A 22188-nucleotide genomic window follows, 5' to 3' on the forward strand; every position below is an offset into this window, starting at 1 on the left:
GCAGGTCTACATCGGGTCCCGTGAGGGCCTTGTAGAACCGCCCGTGTAACTGCTTGCTCTCCCATACCGCCCTGCGGTCCGCAGTACTTAGTACCACAGGTTTGCGCCAGTTCTCTTTCGCCAAGGAGAGCGGCGTGAGGTTTCCGTCCACTGCCACCACATCACGATGCATCCCGCACTCGTTGTTAAGGAAGTAATTCCTGAGATTGTACACCTCACGGTTGTGGAGATTTTTGGCGTTTAGGAAGCCTCGACCTCCGCACTTCCGTGGGATGTACAATCTATTATTATTATTATTATTACTGTTCATGCGTACTGCGTAGAGGCAATTATTATTACAAATACAAAGCCGTATGCAATTCAGAACAGGGAATCGATTTTTGAATTTCAAACGCACGAATTCGCCGTTCGAATCGAAAGTTTGTGAAAAACGACGTAATGCTAATTTTGAAAAAGGACGGCTAGAAATTTTAAAACTAGTGATAATGAATGATCTTCAGATTATATAGGACGTGTTAATTTGTGCAAAATTTAATTCATGGCTATAATGAGACCGCTGGTAATTATTTTAATGAGTGTCATTTTGTAAACTGACCGCAATGAACAGATTCCGAATGTACACGTAATTAATCCTAATTGAAAGGATTAATAATTCAATTAATAGAAGCGTTTTATCTTTATATCTACAATGCCTTATGTTAGAGGTTTTACTGGTCAAAACTGCTTATAAACTAGTAAATATCTCTTTATCAAGAACCGTCATCGTGTCCATTTGAACCTACTAATAATGTCTCCATTGGCGTCATCAAGCAAATATGTACCCTTAATGAAACAATTTTTCTCAAGGCCTTGTACGGCGTTCGATCATGATCACGACAAACATTAACTATGAATGTACATATTTGTATAGGTTTAGGTAGTTAGGAATGCTGCCAATCTAGTCCGTAAGTTCGCCTTTTGTACATTAAGTTGTTCTTTTGTGCAATAAAGTTTAAATAAATAATTAAATCTTAGCCAAGTCAGCCATTGTAAGAATATTTAAACTAATTAAGTTTCGTCGAGTATTTTGGGAGTTGTTATTTTAATTTTGTACAGTCGAGTTCATAAATATGTGTACAGCTTTTCACCTTAAAATTGCAACTAGTTAAGGTAAAGGAATGTACACATAATTATGAACCGACAGTATATTAAATCTAAATGCAGCATGTGTAAGTTTCGCGCCTTAAGTTGAGGTCACCCACATGACGTCAGATTCAGATCATGCAGGCATTGTATTGACGTGGTAATATAAGTACTAAACCGCAACACTCAGACTGACTCTTACGTATTGCAAATAGGGTTAACATAACCTAACCACAAAATTAAAATTTTGAAAAAAACCCCGATATAGTGGACCGATTTTCATGAAACATGGCTAAAAACACTCCCCTGACTAACTCAGCTTTCAAACAAAAAAAAAACTAATTCTAAATCGGTTCATCCGTTCGGGAGCTACTATGCCACAGACAGACAGACAGACACGTCAAACTTATAACACCCCGTCGTTTTTGCGTCGCGGGTTAAAAATGCTACTTAGCAGTGTGGACGACAGTGGAAAAGCACACATAACACAAGGAATATCGGACATTGACCCCCTTGTTTTTACCTTTACCTGTAGGCCTAGCACATGATGACTAGACTACCCGTCCTTATGTCATTAATACAGTTAGAAGAAGACGTGTCATCTATCTCGCGGCGACATACTCTCGCGGCCATCATGTGCTAGGCCTACTGTTCCGCCCCAGACGCAGGCGGTATTAACAGACTGCATACGCGGCAGAACGAGATACGAACGTATAGGTCAATGTACGAAACTCCTCGTACTAAGCGTCCTGCCTATACATTGACGTATTGGTAAACGTTCGAACCCTTGTAACTCAATTTTATTTATAACTTGGCATACATTAGCGGGCCCATTAGGCCGATGTCGATGGCCCGTCATTAATGCTTGAGTAATCACCTGGGACCTATTGTTAGACCTACTTTATAAGTAATGCACAACGTATAACCGGTTAAAAGGCAGCTATTTCGCATACATTTCAGTTGTTGGGAATGGTTTGTTATTTTAATAACTTGTTGTTTTACTAGAATGTAATGACAAAGGTAACAATTTTGTTTATATTCAAAATTTTACGGTACAAGTTGTAAATTGTAATAGGAGTCAGTCTTTATCAAAATTACTTTTACATGTCCAAACGTTATGAGATTGTGTATTTATATTCACAATATTTACAGGTATTTATATCATGAGAGTTTTGAACGATTCACGGTTATTTTCAAATATTGACCGGGATATAGACCGTGATTACCTTTCTAAATTACATGCATCATGATCACGGGAAACTACTACTGTTGAAATATCGGGAGCTCGACAAAAATGATAAAGGTATTCAACTAATCACGATCTATGTATGTCTAATCTATACTGTTGTGTCTTAAACGTCTGATGACTATACAGTGCTCATCTCTAACTGAATTACGTATTTGTTTGGTTTTAACTTCCGCCATGATCTCTTCCTCATCAAATTCATGTGTTTCATATTTTAAGAACACACCTTCATTAAACCATGTCTGTAACAAGTTAGGAACTTCCTGTTTACGTACACTGAATATAATAAGTAGGCTGTTAAAATTAAGGAGCTGTTTCTGAAGGGGCATAATTAGGTAAACATTGGGGTATGGTGATGTGTCGATGAGAATATTTTTGTTTCTGAGAATTCCTTTCCGGAGAAATTTCCAGAAGAAATCCAACTTTCTTGAGAACGTTATCTCTGGCTAGCATTTAGTGCACTATCTTATTTTTTTTATGGAAATTTTCATACTTTCTTTTCTTTATTTTACATATTTTGCTTCAAATAACGTATTTAGGGAATTTTGTGATGTTTTAGTTGTTTTACTGCCGGTTTCAATCAAATATTATCATTATTTAATATTACCCTGAAAATTACTTAGTATTTGTGTTCAAGTTTCTAAATTATCTATTTGTCTTATCATAAACATTTGTTGAATTTGCGACAAAGAGACTTTAGCTCTCAGATAACATTTCCAGAAATTTCAGACAATGTTTCCGACAGATTTCTCTGTTCTGTAGAAAATTTCGGGAACGGCACGTCCCTACTGGGGTATGGGCCGTATGAGGGTTGTTTGTTGGTTCACGTGAGGCTAAGGGCGTGCAACTGCCCTCTTGTTTGTGTAACCTTATACCGTGACCTTACCCTAAGATCGACTTTGCTGAGTTCAATTAGCTAAAAGTTGTTGATGTCAAGCGCGTACACGTGCCTCCATTATACGATATACAGACGGGCTAGAGAAAAATTTTGTTATCTAAAATAATTTACAGGATGTCATTGTGATACCGAGCAACAGCAAAAAATTGTCTCAATTGTCTCGTGTATAAGTATAGTGTTTGCGATTTCTTCAATTACCTACTGCAGGCTTAGACTACTCGTAAATAAAGTACCTGTAGGCTTATGATGCCTGCATTTTGACATTTGTCTACTCTATTTGGATAAAGAATCCGTTAAGTTCTGGCAAGTATGTCAGTGTGAGAAATGTCATGAATATCCACGTCGATAACTCTAAAAATTGCAAGCATCATATTGCCAGGCTGCATGACATTCTAACAAATTTTAGGACAAAAACAATCTGTTTGGTAAATGGAACTCCCAGGGTTGTATCTTTAAAATGTCAAAATGAATAATAGAAAGTTTCGTTTCGCAAACAATAGTCTGACCAATTTTATTTCGCGGCCGAAATAATACCTACAGTTAGGTTTCACGTGTTTTGCAGACTTTCTCTGTAACGAGCAGGGCTAGCACATGATTGTCGCAACAGTATTTCGCCGCGACATATTAAATCACACGTCCTTATCGAATTGCATTAATGACCACTATGCCCAGACATCGTACATCGGTGCGGCATGGTAGAAATAAAGGAATTCATACATTACATATCGTCACTACTTTTAAAAAATCTCGTATCTCATGCTTCTCCTCAAAGTTAAAACGCAGTAAGTCTATATGCATTCCATACGTACTTACTACAATTTTCTTTTCATTGACAGACGAAGATACAATTTTTTTTAAAAGTAGTGACGATATGTGTTTTCTATGTATAGATGATCAATTAAGGTTCATTTTAATGTTGTTAATCCTAATTAAATATTCCAGCTGGCTTCGGATATATTGTATATATTCTTTTAAAGCGACAGTTTTGCACCGAAATTGCTGGAATAGTTACAATGTCTGTTAATGACAGAAGGACGGATAGTCTATGTCTCGGTGACATCATTTCGCGCTCATCATGCCCTGCGGGCAGACCCCAAACTTATGCCTATTAGAAAATGTCTCCGATTCTTACAATCTTGGCACAATTCCTTACGGATCTAGGCGAACGTGAAGCTAAACACAAAGTACTGCGAAAGCGAATTAATAGGGGAAAGTGAGGTATTTGTGAGCGTAAAGGAAACACAGCAGTTCAGTCGACGGTCCGTTTATTACTGACTTACAAAGAAGTGCGCGGGGAGCGACACCGCGCCCGCGCTCGGTTTGCATGCATATACTACATTTCTCCCACACTATTCTTGAAACCTATTGACAAAGAAATAACAATTTTTAATAAAATACCAAACAAGTATTTCCTTATGTTTAAACCTTATAGTTAACATCTTTCCTTGGACGCAATAGACGTCTCGACGAAGATTCCGCGAGAGCGGTCGACTCAGCGGCCTCTTGCACCGGTGCGTCGACCGCGCTCGGCAGCTGCACCGGCGTCCCCGGCGCAGACTCGCTCGGGGAGGCCGGCGGGGAGCCGCCGTCACCGACACAATCCGCCCACATTTCTTCCTCCGCGCGCGTCTCCCGTGTCACCTCGCGGGATGACTCACCGGACTGCTCATTTTCCTTATTAACCTCAGATGTATTAGAACGATTTACCGACGGTTCCGATCCTTGCGAGCAGGGAAATGCAGGTGGTTGAGTAGGTACATCCACGTCCCCTAAATCATCAACAGTAGTGAAACTATCCCTAGGCCCTTTATATTTTAGCAATTGGTCCAGATGACGCACACAATAAGAATTATATTTATACATAAATATTTTAAACATTTTATTGCCAACCTTTTCCTTTAGAACACCTAACTGCCAAGTTTCTTTTCGAGCACTGTACCACCGAACCCAAACTTTGTCCCCGAGGTCGAAACTCCGACGATGCTCGATCGGTACCTGCGCGCGCTCAGTATTCTTTTTATCAGCAGTTGGTAAAATTAAATCAAGGCGCGACCGTAAATTCCTACCAAACATTAATTTTGCGGGGCTAGTCCCTGTGGTACAGTGTTCGGTGTTTCTATAAGTAAACAAGTATTCATACAGGGCATCGTTAACTTTATGTTGACAACTTTTTTCATTTAATATACATTTTATCATTCGTTTACAATTTCTAACTGTAACCTCTGCTTGGCCGTTGCTGTTGGCGTGGTATATAGGAGAATTCATGTACTTTATTCCATTGTTGCTACAAAACAGTCTGAACTCGGTGCAATTAATTTTGACGTCATTGTCTGAAACTAAGACATTCGGTATACCGAAATACGAAAATAAGTATTTTAACTTAGAAATAAGTGCTTGTGTACTTGTGCCATTATTCATGTGCACACAGTCTAGCCACTTACTGAATGCATCGACCACCACGAGATATACCCGTTGCCCTACTGTCATGTAATCGATATGTACACGGTTCCAAACTCCAGGCGGCCGCGGCCAGCTCAGTGGCGCCTCTCGCGGCGGCATGGCGCGCAACGAAATGCAAGTAGCGCACGCGCCGGTGCAGCGTTCGATATCTGCGTCAATACCTGGCCACCACATGCGACTGCGAGCATTACTCTTCATTTTGACAATACCTAGATGCGTACTATGAAGTTCCTTCAACAAGCGCTCCCTAAGTGCCATTGGAATGACGACCCTATGGCCCCGTAACAAGACCCCACCTTCCAGTTGCAAGTCCGACTTGCATTGGAAATAAGGTTTAATTTGATCGCATACTATCTTACGCGGCCAACCATGTTGCATATACCCTATCACCATCTTTAATACGGTATCATTTCCCGTGGCGCGGGTTATCTCATCATATGTTACCGCTGCTGATATCGCATTCATAAAATGTAGGGAGGTAAATGTGTCGAACTGGTTATCGCTATCACAGCGGGTCTCTGATAAGGGAGCTCGAGAAAAATAATCGGCTACCAAATTATTTCCACTTGAAATGTATTGTACTACGTAGTTGTACGCGGACAAAATAATGGCATATCTTTGTAATCTTAAGGCGGTTGTAATTGAAATACCAGTTTTATTATTAAATATCGATACGAGCGGACGATGATCCGTTTTAAGAATAAAAGGATCACTACGGCCATACAAATATTGATGAAACTTTTTCACCGCGAATACAATAGCCGTCGCTTCTTTTTCTATTTGGCTGTAATTGCGTTCACTACTTGTCAGAGACCTGGAAGCGAACGCCAGCGGCCGTTCCACCCCCTCCCCATCGCGCGTAGACAGCACAGCGCCGAGGCCGGCGGGGCCCGCATCAGCCGTCAGAACCAGCTGCGCGTCGGGGTCAAAGTGCGCGAGCGCGCGCTCCGAGGCCAGCTCGCGCTGCACCTCTCGCACAGCGCGGCGCTGCCGCTCGCCCCACTCCCACTCTGCTCCCGACCGCAGTAATTCATGCAACGGGTTCAATACGCTTGATGCGTTTGGAATAAAATTCCTGTAATAATTAACCATGCCTAAGAAACGTTTAACCTCTGTAATGTTTTTAGGCTCCGGTGCATTAAGTATTGCTTTTACCTTGTGCTTGCTGGATTTAAGCCCTTCCTTACTTATAGTATATCCTAAATAAGTAACACTATTTTTGAAGAACTCACACTTTTCTTTCTGTAGACGGAGACCGGCTTCGTCTAGTCTACTCAATACTTCGCGTAACCTGGTAAGGTGGTCAGTTTTATTGGGACCCGTAATACATATGTCGTCCAGCCAGCAACTCACTCCATCTATCCCCGCCAACAACGTCTCCATAGCTTTTTGAAAAATAGCCGGGGCATTGGCTAAGCCATATACGAGACGTGTATATTTAAATAAACCCTTTGGCGTATTTATTGTGGTGAGTTCCTGGGACGCATCGCTCAACACAAACTGGTTGTATGCATTCTTTAAATCAATTTTACTGTAGTGCTCGCCGCCGCCCAACTTAGCAAATACTTCCTCTATACGCGGAAGTGGATACTTGTCTATCACTAAGTCCTTATTCAAAGTAACCGAAAAATCCCCCGCAATTCGTAATTTACCGTTTTCTTTGAGCACTGGTACAATTGGAGTGGCGTATTGGGAATGGTTGACGGGTACTAAAATACCTAAACCTACCAATCTGTCTAATTCAGCTTCTACTTTTCCTTTAAGTGAAAAAGGTATAGGTCGCGGCTTAAAAAATTTTGGGCTAGCTTTGTTATTTAATGTTAAAGTGACTTTAAACTTATTAAATGCACCGAGCTCATCGCGCCATAGCTTAGGATATTGTTCTAACAAATTATTAATATCCATGTCTTCGCTTATTTTATTTATCTTAGCAGTGAAATATATATCAAATGCTGCCATAAAATCGCGACCCAATAAACCAGGACCCCCATCTTTGACCACAAAAATGCTTATACACTTAGTGTTATTGTTGAAAGTGGCATCAATATTAAAATATCCTAAAGGTGCGATTTTATGACCATTATAAAAACACATACGGACATTACAAGGCAATAATTCGTATTTAGAAAACTTATCATAATACAAAGCGTCTGATATGACGCAGGTACCTGACCCTGAATCGAGCTCCATGGTAACAAGATCGTCACCTAACTTAACGTCAATTTCAATAGGTTTTATAGAAACGTACCTTAATCTATAGTTCTGACACTCCTCGCAGCAAGCTGCCTCATCCGCAAGATCACTACCTTGCTGCACTATATTATTAATTCTCGATAACTTTGATTTACACACTTTTTTTAAATGGCCAACTAAACCGCACTTTTGACACTTGTAACCCTTATACTTGCACTGTTCAGCCTCGTGATTTTTCATGCCGCACACGGTACACTTGCGAACCTCTCGCCCGCGGTCGGTGGCGGGCTTCGCCCCGCTCACCCGGTACACCGGCTCCTCCTTCACGAGTGCTGCCGCCGCCGACTCCGTGGCCGTCGCCCGGGCATGGCGCGCACTCGCCGCCTGCTGAGCCACCTCCAAGGCCTTCGCGAAGGAAAGTGAAGTCGCGTCCTGCTCGAATAAGCGATCTCGTTCACGGCCTACGTTCATGCCTAGCACAAAACGATTGACTAGAAGCATGTCCAGTGCACTACCGAACTCACAGTGCACGGCTAATCCGCGAACTCGCGCCGCCCATCCCTCGACACTTTCTCCTGTGGTCCTTCTCGCCTCGAAAAACTTCTCCCTATCGGCGAAAGTACACCTTTTCGGCGAGAAATGCTTATCAAGCACTTCGACTAAAGCGTCAAACGTAACTGTCTCCACTTTCTTCGGATGAACGAGGTCTGTAGCCAGACGGTAAGTCTCATCCGATAGATGAGTGAGTAATAACGGTGCCTTCTTGGCGTCCTCGACTGAGTTTAAAATAATATACTGTTCCAGTCTTCCATGGAATATCTTCCACTCTTGGGAATTATGGTCAAAAACTGTAAGACTTCCGATACAAGCCATGATTAACGGTTTTTTTTTTTTTTTTTTCACACGCGCGGGTAGATTCGTCGCCAGTGAGGTATTTGTGAGCGTAAAGGAAACACAGCAGTTCAGTCGACGGTCCGTTTATTACTGACTTACAAAGAAGTGCGCGGGGAGCGACACCGCGCCCGCGCTCGGTTTGCATGCATATACTAAGGATTTGCGTGTTCGCTCTCTTTACGTGCACTGCAGCACTTTAAAATATTACAGCGATTTGTTTACTCCAATCTCTACTGTCTTGCGTCTAACTTGGCAAAAATGCTATTTCATGCGTGGTGAGCAGCGACTAAGTCTATTTCTATAGAAAATTCTTTCTCAGAACTCAGAACCCATGACAGAAGTAGTTATAGGAGTCGACCACAAAAACGGTAATGAGTTAATTATCCTTAATTGCGAAATGTAATCCTAGTTTCTTCGAATAAACCATTTCCATTATCATTTTACAACGTTATTTTTGAGACTGACATGTCAACTATTTTAGTTTCGGTATGGGTATGGTTCTGATTTCCGAGAAATATGAGCGTGTTTTAGATTCATTCAAGTTTTCATTGTCATTTTGTATTATTTAGATTACCTACATACAAATGGACGAGACTAGTTCTAAATGGGCCTCTGGGATTTAACGGAGATTAGCTGCACCAGATGTATTGCTTGCAATTAAACAATCTGCTCTAATGCGCTAAGTCAATAAACGGCCAATCGGCAACGGGCGGTCGGTGGCGAAATTGCAAATAGTCCATTGCAGTTTAAATTGTATGATTGCTCATGCATCTCCTCTTGATATAGATTTATGGTCTATCTCAATAGGACCGACGAAGATTGCACGAATAACAAGATTGGAAAATATGAGGGCTCTTTAATACGTAGGTATACTTTAGGTTTATTGATTGAATTGATTTAAAGTGTATGTTTATCATGGAGATCAACATTAACTCTAAAAATAAAAATTCTAATCATCATTCCCAGTCCCAGCCCTCATTCCAGTAATTTGGAGTCGGCGCAGCATGTCCTTCTCTTCCATACCTCTCTATCGCCTGTCATCTCATCATTCACTTGATTCCGTTTCATATCATCTTTCACACAATCAATCCACCTTTTCCTCGGTTTTCCTCTCCTATTAAGCTTGTTAAAGCCGAAGTTTTTTATCGAAAAGCCGCCCCGATCAGTTGAGCCCCGATTTACAAGTGTAAATCCCAATTTATTAGCTATGCCGATGAAACCCCACGCAAGCGATGATCGATGTGGGCGTACTGTCACAGCCAGATATAGTATATAGTGTACGAAGGCTTACAGGTCATTGAATTCCGGCGTTAGTATTCGCCTTGTGCCCGCCGGCAATTTTAAACTTTTAACTATGTGGGTCACGTGCCGCGCCATTCCAACCCCTCCCTTGTTCTATTTTGTCCACACGCATTTACTGTTCTCGAATAGATGCATGTTTTGTACGTATGGCTTTTGAATTGATACGTGCCCAGAGTGCAGAGTAATATGAAATCATTTGCCGAGTGCTCGGTTCTGCCGCCAGTAAAAATAAAATTGATGTGTTGTCAGGTACGGCTACATTCATCAAGATAAGTTGTTTATTATCAACGCGGAGTCAGGTAGCTAATGCACGGCGCCATGTGTACTCTGAAACTAATTAGTTTCACATGCGATGGCATTAAACTATTTTTAAAACGAAGAACCGTCTTTCCTCTAAGAATTTATACGTTTTAATTGTCCTATCTCCCTTTGACCTTTCAATTTGACTCGATGATGTGGGTCCTTTTATTACGTTTGAATGATCGCCTCGTTTATTGATGTCCAATGTTCGGTTCTGTTGAACTAGATACTCTCATTTCGGAATCAATTTGGAAGTATCTCATGCCACATGTCGCAAATTGATTACACAACCTATTGTCTCTCGGATTATTGTTATGCCCAAATCAGAAAATTGCTCTTTTAATTTGGCACGCTCTATAAACCCCGATTCTTCTGTTAATATTATATTGTTGCATAATCCGGCTGATTTAGAATAACTATCGAGAAAGTGCATGGTGATGTAATTTTATCGGGTCAGTCTAATAATTAGCAATTTTCTGCTTGCTCAGTAGTTTTAGGGCTACTTCCAATGTTTTTAAAAATATTGTGAATTCCTCAAATTATAGAGTTCAGTTTCGTACCGAAGAAAAACTATAAAATACCACTAAGAAGTTTTTACACTAAACCTCTTTTACGAATATACTTTGTGGTTGCCATTATAGTGCGTGTCTTAACAAAAAACGTCAGGGAGTTACGTGCAATCAACTGAAACTAATGGTTTTAGGCTTTTAGCCTAGGTTTACGCATCACCCCTATGACCCAACGAAGCTTATAACTATCTTCATACTTTTCATCAGTTTATCACGACCTGACATTAATAATAAGTATGAGCTGAAATTAGCGATTATGTTGACACGATTCACTAGATAGAGCTGGATCATTAAGAATAACTATATTAAGAACTTTATCTTTGTTTGTTTTCGTTCTTTAAGCTTCGATATTTTATCCACCGTTTAACGGCATTTAAAGGCGAACCACGTGTTTGCTATTTTCCACACTGCATTTCGTGTCGCCGTCGGTTATTTATACTAGCGACTTAATCGCTGCCCATTACTGCCTCGACTAGCGTCGCATCCAAATGAGCCGACACGACCAATCACAACCATGATGTAACATCGGCACTGTTTGACTGTTCTTAAACCTTCACTGTGAAGACATAAGGACTGCCAATGGTTAATCATCAATGTTGCTGTCGTAGGCGTTCAGCTAGTTCCATGGAAAGTCCTATATGCAGAGCAAAGTACTCATTCTCTCTTCAGCCTGATTCTACCCTTCGGGTGTAGGCCTCTTTCAACATGCGGCACTCATAACGGTTCTGTACGATCTGAAGCCACTTCCTCCCAGCAGTCCTTATGATATCGTCAGCCCAGCTCACCTGTGTTCTTTTTTGACGACTTTCCTCTCCCTATCGTCGCCATTCAAGCAGTCTTTTATTACAAACTCCCATATAAAGCGTAAAATACTCAATAAGTCAGTATGAAATACGCTGCGCTTTACTAAATCACATGCAGATGGCGTCTTTCGCTAGGTTTCACTGGTTTCAGTATCATCTTTGTAGCACTTGACATAGTTCCAGCTGTGAGCTTGAGATTCTGAGATGTCATCGAGAATTTCAATAGAAATTGCTTGCTTCGTTGCCACTCGTAGTTATGAAATTATTTGTTTTGAGAGGTGTTGGACAATATGAACGTGCTTAACCTATAGAAATCTCAAAACACATAGCAGAACTGTATCTACGTCGTGTCCTTAGGTCATGTCAGGTCGTTTAGGCGTTTTAAAAAGCCTTGTGAATATACCTCATTATACATACTTGAGATATGCAAATTCAAAAGAAAACACAGTCATCTGTTCCCATTACCAAAAGACCCGAGTACCAAAAATTTACGCCCGCGAAATACAATTTTCAAATTTAAATATCCATAGCTCCAGTCTATATATAATGTCATCAAAGTCTAACCTACCAATAAGCATTAAAGAAGAAAAAATTGACAGTTCATTCAACAAGAAACTTACGAAATACTTAATACAGAATAGTTACTATAACATGAAGGAATTCTTTGAAAACTAGAATATATTACAACATTAAAATGATCTAGCAATAAGCAAACATGTAGGTATTATAGGTATTAAGAATTATATTTGCAGTGCCCTTACAGGGTTCACAGATGTGCTATACTGAAATGTACCAACTTATGTACCTATGATAGCAATAAATGATTACTGATATAATGGAGATTGGAGAAGCAAAATTCTGGTTAAAACAGTATTTATAATTAACTTGTCGCTCGTAAAACATGACCAGATAAACTCTGCTATTTCAATCCACTCTTATCTACAACATGTAAGTGTTAGACATGCATACCCTTGAACGAGAACGGTTTATCTTTGACCGACGGCAGACAAGATACTACTACAGCCCTACTGCAATTAATCTTAAGACGATACGGTAGGGGTCAATTCTCCATACAAACGCTCTCGACTATTTCCTCCCAGGTTTTTGAAGATAGAGCAATGATTTTTTCAACACAGATTGTTATTATTTTTATCTGTGTCGGACCGTTTTGATTTTTTTGATATTCTGCTTTTTAAAGACTAGAGCCAATCAAAAATTTCCAAAAACGGCCTTTTTCATTGTGGCGCAATAAAAGATGTGATACTCAAGATTGGTAACAATTAACCAAAAAAGCTAAACGGTCCGACATAGATTATTTCATTGTTATTGAGATTCTCAAATTTCATTCCGATTGATTAAGTTTTGAAGGAGGAAAGAGTCGAGAGCGGAACCTCGATTTTAAAGATTTTTTTGAAATATCTTTTGACTGAGTTGTTCTTAATGGACAATTTTTTTTCGATAAATCTAGTTAATAACACTTGTATATTTAACTAAAATTCCCAAGTTGAAAGGGGGGCTCCTTTCCATTTTAGCATTTTCGCTACCGTATCCTCTTAACGATACGGCTTACTGCGTTTGTTCCACGCACTTGTCTCCTTGTGATCTTTTTACTTTCTTGAATTACTGCTGACCTCGACCCTCGTCAAATATAGCCACAATCGTTCTAGATCTGCCAGTATAACAAGACTTAGAGTGATATAACGAATGTAAGTAGTCAGAGATCACACTCATTGTTTAGCTTTAGGCAAAGACATATATAACTCCGTATAGACAGATAAAGTCTAAGAAAAAAACGTACCTCAGTACCATATAGAAAAGGGTACGGTGGCCTAGATGGCATTACACCTTTGGGGTACGCTCAGCTAGATGGCGCTAATATTAATATTTGACATTTTAACACATATCAAGCTAAGAATATGGGCCAAATTGTCAAAACTGAGGTTCAAAAGTTTTAAGCCTGTGTCAAAAGATGGCAGTCTATGCACTGTGATTACACATTTTACTTCGACAGTAACTCTCTATAATACTCGATCCTCTTTGGCTTTAGGTATTCGTCAACCAAATTATCTGAACATCTGACGACCTTATTGGCTACGAGATAAGATGTATTTACGGCGTGATATTGAAACGTAACGGGAATAACAACCCTGCATCCAATACGACTAAAATAGCTTCTTGTATTTCGGACTAGACTTGGCTACAGACAGTGAACGTATTCATCATCCTCTTGCGTTATCCGGGCATTCGCCACGGATCCTGGGGGCCTGGAGGTCAACTAATCCCAAGATTTGGCGTAGGAACTAGTTTTACGAAAGCGACTGCCGTCTGACCCGAAGCGGTAAATCCTTATTGGGAGTAGTCCCGTTTCCTCGCGATGTTTTCCTCCATCAAAAAACGACTGGCAAACATCTAATGACATTTCGTACATAAGTTTCGAAAAACTCATTGGTACGAGCCGGGGTCCGAAGTTCGAACCCGCGAACTCTGGATTGAAAGTCGCACGCTCTTACAGCTAAGCCACCAGCGCTTCAGACAGTGAAAGTACTATTGTTACATTATGTGCTCAGATGACACGGAGCAGTCGCATTCACTTGATAACTGATAGCGGTGAAAGCTTTACGTTTATAGCGAAAGTATCAATACGATGTAACGTCTTACTTGATCTTGTGTTATGTAATTTAATTTTCCCCTCACTAGCTCGGAAACACGTGTTTTGTCCTTTAATACCAGCGGGTAAAAACGCATTTTATCCACTAGTGGGTAAAGTAATTTGACCTTGAAAAAAAGTCAAATTAACTGCTTTAAAATTGATAAAAGTAGTTGAATCTAGCAATATATATTATTTACCACCTGTGGAACTACTGGAAGCAGTGATAAACGCATTTTTTTGCGTTGTAGTTTCCTCGCTATTAGTGAGGGGAAAAGTTTTGTGTTACACTCGGGTGCAAATGTATTATATTTCTCGTGTTTTAAAAAACGCGCAAGTTCAGGATTCTATTCTCGAACCACTCGCTTCGCTCGTGGTTCAACTATAGAATCCTTTCACTTACTCGTTTTTCAATTCCACACTCGACGTTAAAATACAACTTTGCCCCCTTGTATAACAAATAACTATTAATGAATGGTATAAATTGTACAGCGAGGTAATCTATGCACGGAACAAATCAAATTATTTTACGAAATTTCTCTAGTGTATGTTATCTCTGAAGGCTAGGCGCCTTTGACCAACTCTAACGGCGAGCAATGTGTGCTTGCACCTCCTATATGAATCCTTTAGCCTTCAGAGATAACATACACTAGAGAAATTTCGACGGGTACCTCGGCGGTCGGGGTGGTGTAGCGGTCGAACACATCAGCCGCGATAACTGGAGACTCGGATTCGATTCCTGGCTTCGCCACCAGTGGGCTTGATCGCTTTTTCTTTAGTGTATGGTATCTATTTCAGTTTATAGCGAGGTAATCTGTTAAAAAAATAATCAAAATCACGGAATTAAAAAACGACATTTTATAGACATGACGGTTTAGCTTGTGCTCTTCGTTTCATACTTCTGCGCAAGAGTGTAAGATGCTAGACCACATGAATGAAATCGCTGATGCAATAATAGGTGATACAATGGCAAAGTGCGATAATGTCATCACAAATATCTCATTTATTTTATAAAGATATTAATGAAATTAGCCTTCTTTGTTTTTTTATTTGAATCAGAGTCAGTGTTAGTGCAAAGCTAGACTAAGGCCCTCTTGCACTAACCACTTAACTCAGGGTTAGTGGGCTGTCATCTGTCAAATTCCATATAAAATGGTGGGTCAACCCTCGGGTTAACCCTCCATCTTCGTTGGTGCAAGTGGCCTAAGTCTGTCAACAATTTTACGCAGTATAACACTTTAAGTTCTCGCGCTTTGTACACAAAATTAAAAAAGAAAAGTGTTTTTTTGTTAGGTAAAATAATGTTGATCAATCAAAATAGGGTTCGACTTGTGAGTGACTTTAATTGTACGCAGACTAAAGCTACTGGAATGTAGTGCGTCGGTTTCAGGCCTTAGTTTAGTCCTTGCATATCCTTAAATGCCGTGAACAGGAATGACAAAAAGTCTTAGTCATGAGCCAATCGCGTGACTAGGCTGCATGTGTTCTGGTGCAACGTGCATGCTTAGAGAATGCAGGTAAAGGCCAAACTATTTAATCATACAAGGCTGGTTTTGTCGGTAATATAATGAGTGCATTACGATATTTAACTTAATGTTACATGTTATTTATTAGATCATGTAACTAAACCATTAACCGCCTACAATTTCTCTGTTTTGCCCGAAGGTTGACTGGTAGAGAATACCTTATAGCATTAAGTCCGCCTTGTGTACAATTGTATTTTCTTTTGTGCAATAAAGATTAAATAAATAAATAAAATTAAGTATTTCACAGAATTTTTTTTTTGTTATTATAAATGGGCTTGATGCTCTTGGCCACAGACTACAGAAAGACTAGCCAAAGGCAAAGACGTGGCCGATGGAGTGAGCTCGCTCAGAAGGTGCCTGTTCAGTAGTGTTCACCCTTGATTTGAAGGCTACAATGGAAAATAACGCGTAGACAGCCACTATATTAAATATTATATATATCCTAACCTATCGCGTAATTATGTTGTTGTCCTTCTCGCGCATATTGATACAGTCTGTCGTCTGCATCAAAAGCGGAAAAATCAAAGGTATAAGCGGATCAATATTCGAAATTCTTGGTGCTATCTACTGTATGTAGTACTAGGTTTTGCCCGCGGCTTCGCTCGCTTTAAATTCGAAAATTGCGGAATGCTCCACACAAACGTTCACCCCCCATTTTGGAGAAGTGGGGGGTTACAAAGAGACAAAAAGTAGCCTATGTCACTCTCCACCCCTTCAACTATCTCCACTTAAAAATCACATCAATTCGTCGCTAAATACGTTCTGCCGTGAAAGACGGACAAACAAACACACACACACTTTCCCATTTATAATATTAGTATGGATACCTAGGATATGAATACTACCTCTATATGTAAGTAGTGCATGTGATCACTCCATCTAAACTTAAATAAAGAGTTCACTTCTCTTAGATTATCACTCCATCTATTCTAAATTCTGCCATTGATGCGTTACCACATATCCAAACATGTCTAAAAGCCACTCACCCCAGCTTTATCCCTTCTTAAGCAAAGGGTCGTCGTAATTTCAGTATATCTTCTTTTATTACCGCCAAAGCTCCCTTCAGCCGGGGGCATTTCTCCACGGAATCCACGCACCTGCTGCGCTGAAAAAACGCGTCTAGACAGGCCTTATTAAACTAGGCTGCAAACGTGTTGATAAGTCTATAGACACCCGATTCGTTGTCGACCTTGTTGCGAGGTTCAAAATGGTCACGATGCTGTATCCGCCGGGCTTGGGCGACCCTTTTTGTTGTTATTCCTGTGGGTTTGCGATTGCGAGTGAGGATACTGAGGATTGAATCGGCAGAGGCAAAAAATATCAACATAAGGTATTTTGTATATACATTACTGCATTGGTTATACAGGCCAAATATGAAGGCCAGACACACTTCTCTTTATGACAGACTTATCCGTATTAGCCTTAACTACTTTACGTTTTTACATTTTTTTTAATTATTGATTTGTTTTTAGGGTTCCGTAGTCAACTGGGAACCCTTATAGTTTCGCCATGTCTGTCTGTCCGTCCGTCCGTCCGCGGATAATCTCAGTAACCGTAGGCACTAGAAAGCTGAAATTTGGTACCAATATGTATATCAATCACGCCAACAAAGTGCAAAAATAAAAAATGGAAAAAAATGTTTTATTAGGGTACCCCCCCCTACATGTAAAGTGGGGGCTGATATTTTTTTTCATTCTAACCCCAACGTGTGATATATTGTTGGATAGGTATTTAAAAATAAAGAAGGGTTTACTAAGATCGTTTTTTGATAATATTTATATTTTCGGAAATAATCGCTCCTAAAGGAAAAAAAAGTGCGTCCCCCCCCCTCTAACTTTTGAACCCTATGTTCAAAAAATGTGAAAAAAATCACAATAGTAGAACTTTATAAAAACTTTCTAGGAAAATTGTTTATAACTTGATAGGTTCAGTAGTTTTTGAGAAAAATACGGAAAACTACGGAACCCTACACTGAGCGTGGCCCGACACGCTCTTTGCCGGTTTTTTTACATATTGATACCTCTTCATTATTAGGCTCTGGGTAAAACTAAACATAGGCAAGATTTATACCGAGCGATGAAATTGCTCTCTTTCATTATTAATAAAATTTTCGACTATATTGGTGCTTCTCTGACGAAATGATGGCCATTTACTGCCCGCACTCGTCAATCTATTTTAATGCTTCCAAGCAGGTACCTATTGTTTTATTCAGCTGTTCTGCCGGTCTAGCCGAATGGCAATCGTTGACGCTAGACGCCGATCGAAACGCAGTCTGGCTCTGTTGCGCCAATAAGGAAGAGCGATAGAGACAGCTGGCTACGATAACAATATTATTATATTAAGCATTTGGCCACGAATGTAGGTACCCTGGCCTGTCCTGTGTCCTGCGCCGAACCCAAGCCTTTTCTGTAATGACATTGTTTGTGCCTTATTTGTTTGCGAGCGCACAAACAACTGCATTCAACTTGCTCCTTTTATTATCCGCCAATTCGCTTTGCCTTGGGTAAACGCGTAGGTTTAACTAAATGACGTTTATTTTATACAATACTGCGAGAATGATTCTAGGAATTATATACGGATAAGTTTATCTGTATGGTACCTAAAGCCGTGTTTGTAAAGGATGTTGTTATTAAGGTTTTACACCACTTGACCGTTTAACATTTAAAATATTATGTGGGTTTATCAACTGTGATACGTTCAGATTCTTTGTATTAACCTACTATAAGCTGTGAAGTTACAGTAAATGTTTTTTTTTCTGTTACTTATTGATGTCTAGAAAATGAAAAGCGTCTCCAAACGGCTACATTCTAGAAAATAAAATTACACACATTTTTGCGCGACTTTCTCGCTATCGATTTTATCGTATAACATATAAAAACTCGTGGTACCCACATCACGCACATCTAAACAAAAGAAGTATATAACTAAACATGTAAAATGTACTTAGATACGTCGACTTTTGGGAACTTATTAAGGTGGCTCGCTTTCCATACAAAAAACATCTACCATTTATTTAGTCACCGCACACTACAACTAAATAAAAATATGCGCATACATCTACTATACGAGTACATTATCCGTCGTCGCGGTAGTGAATGAAATACATTGTTTCATACAGAAATCATGGACAAATCCTTGTGAATTTTTTATTAATTTTACGTAAATGTGCGTGCCAAATTTTGTGTACAGACACAGAGCCGTCATATTTCGCGCATTTTTAGTTGACATTGTCATCAGTGACATTTGGCTCTTGACAGTAATTATTTAAAGATATTGGTTTAGTTAACTCAAGCAGACTCAGAAATAATGACGCATTTTGTCAACAAAGATACATATCGTGTATTTCGACACTGCTAATGTAAATCGAAATGGCGTCTCGGTCAAACGACCGACTATGATGCAGAAGATCGTGGGTTCGAGTCCGAAGTTTTTTTAATCATTTGAACTTTTATGGATTTATTAAGTATTTTTTATTTTTTTAATGGAATATTTGACTATTACTATATTGCTTTCCTATTTTTTATTTTCATACAAAAATACAATACAATCCTTTATTATGCCTTTGTTGATAAAATAAAATATTACACGTCTGGTATAATACATTATACATAGGTCATAGTGTGGGCATAGTATTAGTAAAGTATTGCATTTACTGAGCTGGTTGACCTATGTTATTGTTGTGTGAATGTTTTTCTTCAACAACTAAATGGTTATATACAAGAATATGGGTAGCTTTTGCACATTGTAATTTTTCCTCAGTCACCCGTTGACCACGAACGCTGTAAAGTGTTTGAAACATCGGGATGAATTTTAAACTCATTATACGCGATTTAATCCGTTTTCATAGTTTTTATTTCATGAGTAACTATCGCGGTAACTGAAGACAATATTAACTAAATGGTTACAAATAATAATTATCATCAATATAATCTGGTCCAGGCAGGCAATTATGGTCGCGCGATAAATGATAAAACATCTGGCCGTCTCTATAATCGCACTTACTAATAGTGCGACAGGGACGGCCTGATATTTTATCGTCTATCGCGCGACCATGCTACCCGTGCTGTACTAGCTTTTGCCCGCGGCTTCGCTTGCGTTAGAAAGAGACAAAAGTAGCATATGTCACTCTCCATCCCTTCAACTATCTCCACTTAAAAAACATGTCAATCCGTCGCTCCGTTTGGCCGTGAAAGACGGACAAACAAACAAACACACATTATCTTTGGTGAAATAACGAATTCTTCCACTTCAGATTATAGGGTAACCAGCTTTTCCCATTTATAATAAACTAGCTTTTGACCGCGGCTTCGCTCGCGTAAGAAAGAGACAAAAAGTAGCCTATGTCACTCTCCATCCCTTCAACTAAATCCCCTTAAATAATCACGTCAATTCGTCGCTCCGGTTTTGCCGTGAAAGACGGACAAACAAACAGACACACACCCTTTCCCATTTGTAATATTAGTATATTTAGTATGGATTTGACATTATTATTTATATTTAAATAATTATATATGTATAGCCCAATTTCGTCGGGAACAGCGTGTTATGTAATGGCGTCGTTGGTGTACAGTCGTCTGTCACGCCGTGAAGGTGCGTTCGATTCCCAGGATTCTATAAACTTTTTGTATTTTTTTTGATATAAATTTCGTATTTTTTATTGACCGAGCAAGAATAGAGAGCCGAAGGTATCAATTAGTATCAATTTTATCTTAGAGAACCTATTGATATTTTTATTGTCATTTTGATTTTCTATTTATTAAGTTGAGATATAAAACACAACTTTTAATACCCTCGCTAAATATAATATTTTATCGAAATTACTCCTTAGATAAAAAAAGTCCACTTGAGTTTTTAAAGCATTACGTTACTCAGTTAACTATTGCATTTTCATTTACTAATTTAAGATTTCAAAAGCGATTTGAATACCCTTGCTCCATCGAAAATAAACAATTAGAAAAAAAAATCATTCGAATCGTAGTTTAGAAACTAAAATTTATCTATACTTTTTTGGAATTTTTTAAAATATCAGATTAGGATAATTATGTTAGAAATTCTGAGTTCGACGAACCCAAAAATTATTACCATGTAAGAGAATAGGTTTTTAATCTTTTTGTGGAAAACGCTCAGTAACTACTGTACGAGTACATATACATTTATGTATAATAATAAAACAAAAAATAGTGTCTCATAGTGTTGTGTTCCTGCCGGTGAGTAAGGCTGCCAGAGCTCAACGAGGGTGTGGGGTGCTGACGACGGGAGGACTTACGGAACTAATTTGTTCCGTCTATTGTCCTTTGAGTCGTCGGCAACCCAAACCCTCCTTTGAACTTGTACACTCCTTTTTGCTATGCACACGCAGGAAAGGGGAGTGTACAAGTTTCTAATGGGGCGGCAACGCGCATGCGACACTCTTTAAGTTGCAGGCGTCCATAGGTTACGGTGACCGCTTTCCATCAGGCGGACCGTATGCTTGTTTGCCACCGACGTAGTATTAAAAAAAAAGAGAAAAAGTCCTGGATTCGAACCCAGTACTTCCATGCAAATCATGCGATGGCACGTATTTACCGCAAGGCTATTTAAACAAGCTGTCGCCGCGTGAAATTATCGACTAGAAGGGATACAAAAACACTGTTTGTATGTGTGAGTGGTACTTAAAAATACTGTAAAATAGTAAATTTATTTACATTGATGGGATTAACGTTACAATGAGAAGTTGAATGTTTGTTGTATACGTCAATTTTAATATTAAATGTTCGCGAAGCATAATTGAAAGTATATAAATGCCTGTACGACTCCACAAAAAAAATAAGACTGGTAATTTGCAGATTAACGCCATCTAACGCAGCCTGAGCTTCGGGTAACCTAAGCGAGCCACCTTAACTATCAGTAAGTTCGCAATAGCGCTAGTTTGCAAGCCCGAGATGTAAACCAAAAAACTTGCGCTGTTTCGGGTTTGCTAATAGTTAAGAAGTTCCCAAGAATCGAAGTTGCCACAATTCTCCTCGGTGTCTCCTACCCCTTATTTGTTTGTATGCATGCCCTGCATCTTTTTTATCTGTGTCCTTAAGAAGAAACTTCTTTTACTTCAAAATTCAGAACGTCTACTTTCGAGTGTAGGTGCTTCTTCCTGCAAAAATATCTCATAACTTTTAGAACCAAGAGTTTTGTGGTATGAAATATGAAGCACTTTGCGGGTGCACTAGAATGTTTGCTATTACTCCATTGTCT

The 22188-nt window shown here is 39.4% G+C and overlaps 2 protein-coding genes across 7 annotated transcripts in view; one reads left to right on the forward strand and one right to left on the reverse strand.

Moving 5' to 3' along the window:
• LOC125233155 (cytohesin-1) overlaps window positions 1-22188 on the forward strand; it is a 107701-nt gene that overhangs the window by 49827 nt on the left and 35686 nt on the right. The window lies entirely within an intron of this gene.
• Window positions 4481-8794, reverse strand: LOC125233154 (uncharacterized protein K02A2.6-like). 3 transcript variants are annotated; one of them, XM_048139038.1, is made up of 2 exons: window positions 7975-8794; window positions 4481-4628 (listed from the first exon to the last, which is right to left on the reverse strand). In XM_048139038.1, the coding sequence occupies exons 1-2, from the start codon at window positions 8790-8792 to the stop codon at window positions 4616-4618; spliced, it is 831 nt and encodes a 276-aa protein (XP_047994995.1). In that variant the 5' UTR covers window positions 8793-8794; the 3' UTR covers window positions 4481-4615. The 3 variants fall into 3 exon arrangements, with proteins under 3 accessions (XP_047994995.1, XP_047994994.1, XP_047994993.1); XM_048139037.1 differs by lacking the exon at window positions 7975-8794 and adding an exon at window positions 6959-7950; XM_048139036.1 differs by lacking the exon at window positions 7975-8794 and adding an exon at window positions 5708-7950.

This window comes from Leguminivora glycinivorella, chromosome 14 (genome assembly GCF_023078275.1).
Source record: "Leguminivora glycinivorella isolate SPB_JAAS2020 chromosome 14, LegGlyc_1.1, whole genome shotgun sequence".
In the NCBI taxonomy this organism is placed as follows: Eukaryota; Metazoa; Arthropoda; class Insecta; order Lepidoptera; family Tortricidae; genus Leguminivora; species Leguminivora glycinivorella.

Bases quoted from the DNA above. Each gene is read 5' to 3' on its own strand.
- LOC125233154 (XM_048139036.1), bottom strand. From the start codon at position 7,916: ATGGAGCTCGATTCAGGGTCAGGTACCTGCGTCATATCAGACGCTTTG. The intron at 4,629-5,707 runs GTAAGTGGCTAG...CTTTGTCAATAG, and splicing joins CGTGGTGGTCGATGCATTCA to GTTTCAAGAATAGTGTGGGA.